This window comes from Phragmites australis, chromosome 11, assembly GCF_958298935.1.
Source record: "Phragmites australis chromosome 11, lpPhrAust1.1, whole genome shotgun sequence".
Classification (NCBI taxonomy): domain Eukaryota; kingdom Viridiplantae; phylum Streptophyta; class Magnoliopsida; order Poales; family Poaceae; genus Phragmites; species Phragmites australis.
In genome coordinates, this window is record NC_084931.1 from 8,835,476 (window position 1) to 8,841,759 (window position 6,284).

At 44.0% G+C, this 6,284-nt stretch overlaps 1 protein-coding gene across 1 annotated transcript; it reads left to right on the forward strand.

Annotated features, from left to right (window-relative positions):
* The first annotated feature begins 2,119 nt into the window (after positions 1-2,119).
* On the forward strand, positions 2,120-4,278 carry LOC133883998 (desmethyl-deoxy-podophyllotoxin synthase-like). Its single transcript, XM_062323407.1, has 2 exons — positions 2,120-3,122; positions 3,652-4,278. Exons 1-2 carry the CDS (start codon positions 2,178-2,180, stop codon positions 4,276-4,278), a joined length of 1,572 nt encoding a protein of 523 aa, XP_062179391.1. The 5' UTR covers positions 2,120-2,177.
* The last annotated feature ends 2,006 nt before the right edge of the window (positions 4,279-6,284 follow it).

Consider the following 6,284-nt stretch of genomic DNA (forward strand, 5'->3'; position numbering starts at 1 on the left):
ATAATGGTTCAAAAACTAGTAGTAATGATGTTTTTGAACCGGCAGTGATGATATTTTCTGTAGTAGTGTAATTTAATGTAAATAAACTCATAATTCAAACGGAAATAATTAAAGAACATTTAAAATAAACATTTGTAGAACAGAAACTAGGGTTTAAGCAACATAATAAAATAGGTCAAGGGGAACGACGGTGCCATGTAGCTTGGGTTTGACACACCATAGTTCCTTCGTACTCCAAGCTTCCTAATTTGTGTCCCTTTCATACGAAATGATCATTCGGTGTATGTTGAAACATAGCTTTGCGCCTGTATTAAGGTATTTCACTCCCAAAATAATGCATGAAGTGTGTTGGTCATATCGTAAATCCCCTACAAGAGTTATTTATTAACCCAGCAGTCTTTTTCTACCTCTGAGTTTCGATCCCAACTCAATAGTCTTTGCCGTCGTTACCTTAACATGTGTCCCTGATCCTCGGATTTTTTGCCAATCAAAGATGAGAAAGAAGGGAGGCACACAAAAGGATGCATAGATAAAACTACGCTAAGACAATGTCTCGATCTATAATAGTGGTGCCTAAGCACCTCCATCCCTAATTAATCTGACTATTCATGACACAAAAAATGATAGAACAAGAAGTAACTGCAAGGAAGAACATCCGGCGGGGCGGATTTGAGCGGCAGCGGCGCCGTGGCACAGGTTTTCGGAGAAAGAAGTTTGTGCGGTTTCAGGGAAGAGAGAGGAGGAAAGTCATTCTAGTTTACTACCATGCGCCCCATGAAGAAAAAAAGGACTTTGCTAAATTTTGAGCATGCAGGATTTATTCGTTCGGCGTGCAAACCCCTTTTCAGGCAAAAGCTGGTCGGAACGCATACTTCCCTTTCCGTTTTTGGCTGCTTAGCATATGGGCTCCAGGCACTTTGTTTTTCAGATCCCACTTTAATGTTTGGTAACAAAATAAACATAAAACGTTGGAAAATTACATAGATTCTTCCCCAGTTCAGCCAGTTCACCCAGCTACATAAGCATTTTTGTTAAAAGCAGTAAGCAAATCAAAATGGAATCAGAAGCAAGCTAGAACCAATGTGCAAGCAAATTGCCATGATTTCAGAGATCATAAAAGCAAATCAAATAAAAAAAAATTCAGATAAAACAATAGAGCTCTTGTTTACAATTAAAAAAAACCGAAATCAACATGAGGGTTTGCATGTAAACAGTTGATTCTGATAAGCACAATTAGGCTAGATGCAAACAAAATGGAAGTGCAGTTTGATGTATTTTACTAGGCAAATTTGAAGCAGTGTATAGGTAAATTGGTAGAACTGTTTGAGAAGATCAATTTGATCTATTTTCTTAGGCAATGTTGATCCAAAGTATTGGCAACTTAGTACAAAATGTAAAGCAAACTCGGCAGAGCCCAGAAGGGAGCAAGAGACTTGAGGCCAGTGGCACCACGCGTGGCAATGCACAATCCCTAGGCATCCTCCCTACTTGGCAATGTCCACAGACCATCAGACCCAGCAACTCCACGCTCGATAGATCTGGAGAAGCGACGCCATTCCATGTGAAGCAAAATCGACGAAGATGGCGGCTTCACACCCAATGGAGGTGGAGGGATGGTCCGATCTCTAAGCTCGCGCCGGCGGAGGTGGCGGCTCGACGCCCCGTAGAGGTGGAGAGATGGCGATGTCACCCAGAGGTGTCCAAGCCACCCAAAAGCGCTGAGGCGGCACCGCAACACGAGGGTGGTCGAATCCAGCAACTCCATGCCAGTGTGATGCCTAGGGAGCCCCCATAGAAAGTGAGAGGGAGGGAGGGAGAGGTGGGGGGAGGGGGAGAGAGAGAAGCGAGTGGATGAAACAGATGGATGCAGGTGTAGGGTAGTTGAATCGGGCGGCTGGAGCGCGTGTGTGGACAAGAGAGCCAACGCCGGCACGCCTAGAAACAAGTCTTTACCCAAAAAAAATGTTTACGCTGAAGTAACGGTACCAAAACTCCAAAAGCTTTATCCTCGGTAGGGTCCGCCGGTGATGGTTGGTTCGGACCGCCACTACGGGTGCCTTTATAACTAGCCGGAACGCGAACCGAATTGCAACAATACAGCTGTGCTACTCTTGCCACTTAGCTGAAATCTGAATACATACACTGTACACAACTACACATAGAAATCGAGAATCGCCATGGAGCTATTACCCTGGTGCTTATGCCTGCTGCTGCTCCTCCTCCCTGCCCTTGTACTCCTCGAGTTGCACTGTCACCGGACTCCTCGAGCTACTGCACCACTGACAAGGTTGCCGCCCGGCCCGTGGCGGCTGCCGGTCATCGGCAGCCTCCACCACCTGCTGACCATGAAAGACGCTAGGCTCGTGCACCGCGCCATGGCCGTCCTCGCGCGCCGCTGCAACGCCCCCGTTATGTACGTCCAGCTGGGAGAGCTACACGTTGTGGTCGTCTCGTCAGCCAACGCTGCGCGAGAGGTTATCAGGGAGCACGACGCCAACTTCGCCACCCGGACCATGACCATGACCATGAGAGACACCATCGGAGACATGGTAGGGCTCGTCCTGTCGCCGCACGGCGCCATGTGGCGGCGGCTCCGCAGGATCTGCACAGTCCAACTTCTCAGCGCGAGGCGCGTGCGGTCCTTCCGCCCCATCCGCGAGGACGAAGCAGCGCGCCTTGCCCACGCCATCGCCACAGACACGCGCGCTGCGGCGCCCGGCGAGCGGCAGGTGATGAATGTCAGCGAGCTGGTATCTCGGCTCGTGTCCGACACGGTGCTGCGCGCCATCATGGGGGAGCGGTTCAGGTGGCGGGAGGAGTTCATGGCGACGCTTGCCAAGGCGATGATGAAGGGCGCTGAGTTCAGCGCCGCCGACTTGTTCCCGTCGTCGAGGCTCCTGCGCACCATAGGCAGCACGCTGAGGGAAGCCAAGGCGTTGAACACCAAGTTGTTCGGGCTGGTGGATCGCGCCATCGACCAGCGCCGGGAGAGGAAGGCTGGCGTGGCTGCGGAAGACGACGACAATGAAATGCGCGACTTGCTGGATGTGCTTTTGAGGTTGCAGGAACACGATGACCACGACTGCGCTCTCCCATTGCCGACCATCAAAGCTGTCATCCTCGTGCGTACCAACGGCATCACTCTGACTCCTACTCTTTATATTTTCTGTTATGAAGCAAACAATAATTCTACTCAACCTACCTATACATATATATTAGCAAAGAGTGGTTCGATATTGATCAAGGGTCTAAGATGACGATTGAAAATAAGCTGTTTTGAAGCATTTGAGAAATAGTTAAACCTCTAGCAAACTGATGAACAATAGAATTAATCAACATAGGGTAATATCTATATACGTACATACCTAGCTACTTCCTCCGTTGGTAAATGTAGGGTGCTTTAGAGAACGTGCAGTTAAATTCTATGGTCATACATTTACTGCTAATATTTTCACGATATAATAGTTTTATAATTTATTGCAACTGTTTTCTGATTAAAAGCAATAGTCAAGAATTCAAGATAGCTCATTTACAAACAGAAGGAGTCATAAAAAGTGGACTAATTACAAACCTTAGGAAACACCAAGGAGATTGATTTTCTATTTGACCTCATGAAATGTTATACAACTTAACGCAGCTGGTATCTTGCAGGACATGTTTGGGACCGGAAGCAGCACAACATCGACAACCATCCAATGGGCCATATTAGAGCTCATGAGGAATCCAAAAGTAATGCAAAAGGTACAACAAGAGATACGTCATGCCTTGGGATGCAAATCAAGGGTAACTGAGGATGACTTGATCAACCTAAAGTACCTAAAGCTTGTAATTAAAGAAACCTTCAGATTACACCCTGCAACAGCCGTACTTTTCCCAAAAGAGTGTCAGGAATCCTGTAAGATCCTTGGATATGATGTGCCAAAGGGCATGCTCATGATCATGAATGTCTGGGCTATTGGTAGGGACCCAGAGTATTGGGATGATGCTGAAGTTTTCAAGCCAGAGCGTTTTGAAGGAATCACGGTTGATTTCAAAGGCACGGACTTCCAATTCTTACCGTTTGGAGGAGGACGAAGGATGTGTCCGGGCATAATGTTCGCACATGCGAACATTGAGCTGGCCCTCGCAACGCTTCTGTACCACTTTGACTGGCAACTACCACCTGGGGTCACGCCCGATGCAGTAGACATGACTGAGAAATTCGGTGTGGACGTGCGGCCAAAGAGGGATGTTTACCTTTGTCCAATCCTTGTTGTGCCGCCGGAAGCGGAGGCCTAGGGTGCTGTCTGCACGTCACTGTCGGACCCTAGGGACAAGATCCAATAAGATTGGACATTTCATACGTATGTGGTATACATATATTGATCATTATTTTTTATGCATTTATTGTAGAAAGTTATTTAAAACATATATAATCACAACTACAGAAAGGATCATCCGTGTCTTATTGCCGGTTTATAAGCTCAAACAGCACATAGAAAGTCAAATCATCACGATTTGGTAGTGATAAGTTAATTATCATTACCGGTTTTTGTTACAAACCAGCACTAATACATCACTGTTGATTCCAACTATGAACTGGTAGCGACAAATTAATTCTCTGACAAATCTTGTTACGAACCAGCACTGATACCTCACTGTCAATTCTAGCTACGAAACGGTAGTGATAAGTTGATTATCACTATGGGTTCGAAAAATAAACCGACAGTAATGTATCAGTACCGTTTCGTAACAAGAACTGATAATGATAAGGAAGTATCACTGTCAGTTCATAAGTTCAACCAACACATAAAAAGTTATGCCATCAAGAACCGACAGTGATAGCCCATTGCCGGTACAGTTTCTACGCATGGTCGGTATAGATTCTCCTAAAAGTTTATAAATTAACCTCATCTCATCTCTCTCTCTCTCTCTCTCTCTCTCAATTGTTGCCGCTGCGACCTCCTCCTCAGCCATGGAAACTCCCTCACCACCACCATCTTGGACCACTCCACCATCCTCCTTGCCACCACTATCTTCGGCCACTCCACCCACCCCTGCACTTTTCATCCAACGATGAAGACTTAGCTCCACCGTCAGAGAGTGCGGATGAGGTGGAGTACGACTATGGATTGGTGGGGTCCTTGTCCACGACAAAGTTTTTATTTAGAATGGAAATGTAGAGACAGTAGATCAAGTAGAGAATCAGAGAGTGAAATCATTGTCTTCATTCATGAACAGTGTTTACATAATATATATATATATATATATATATATATATATATATATATATATATATATGTTTGATATGTTGATATGCCATTGAAACTCAATGGAAAAATGTAGGGAGAAAATGATATGTCATATATATTGGTTATTGTTTCATTGAGGCTCGTATGAGAAACCTAAATAGGAAAAACTCATTTGTGAGCTTAGAGAATAATAACCATGATCTATGAATCACATTAAAAGCTCCGAAAAACCTCTCGAGAAAATAGGAGGAATAAGGTAGATATTGCCTCATTAAAAATCTTATATGAGAAACCGTATAGGAAAAATTCATAAAGGAAAAGAGTGCAATATAATTATGAATAGGTTATTATTCAGGGATCAACTCACCCTGAACCATACAAATCTCGGAGTCGTTACATACCAATTCCATCAATACATGTTTGGAATGTAGAAGTTGGTAAGGACTTAGTGAGTAAATCGGCGATATTATCACGTGACTTAGTTTGCAAGATTTTTATCTTCCCATTATTTTGCACTTCATGAGGATAGAAAATTTTATGGGCAATATGTTTGATTATATTGCTCTTTATGTAACATGTTTGCATTTGAGCAATGCATGCAGAATTATCTTCATAGATAATTATTGGTGATTCAATGAAACTAATACCATATGATTGTTATATGTGGTTTATCATTCTACAAAGTCATATGTATTCACGTGATGCATCATATAATGCAATTATTTCAGGATGATTTGTGGATGTATCCACTAGAGTTTGTTTTGCAGACTTCCATGAAATGGATGTTCCACCGTGTAAGAACACGAAGCATGTCTATGATCTGGCATTGTGGTGATCTAATAAATAGCCAGCATCAGTATATCCAATCATATTCATATCTTATTTTCTTTGAAAGAAAAGACCAAGATCTATGGTTCATGGAGATATCTAAAGATATTCTTGACTCCTGTCCAATAGCGTTTAGTTGGAGCAGCGCTATGCCTAGCTAGTAATTTCACTGCAAATGTGATATCAGGTCAGGTGTAATTTGCAAGATAGATAAGCGCTCCAATG

Bases quoted from the DNA above. Each gene is read 5' to 3' on its own strand.
- LOC133883998 (XM_062323407.1), top strand. From the start codon at position 2,178: ATGGAGCTATTACCCTGGTGCTTATGCCTGCTGCTGCTCCTCCTCCCT. The intron at 3,123-3,651 runs GTGCGTACCAAC...GGTATCTTGCAG, and splicing joins CCATCAAAGCTGTCATCCTC to GACATGTTTGGGACCGGAAG.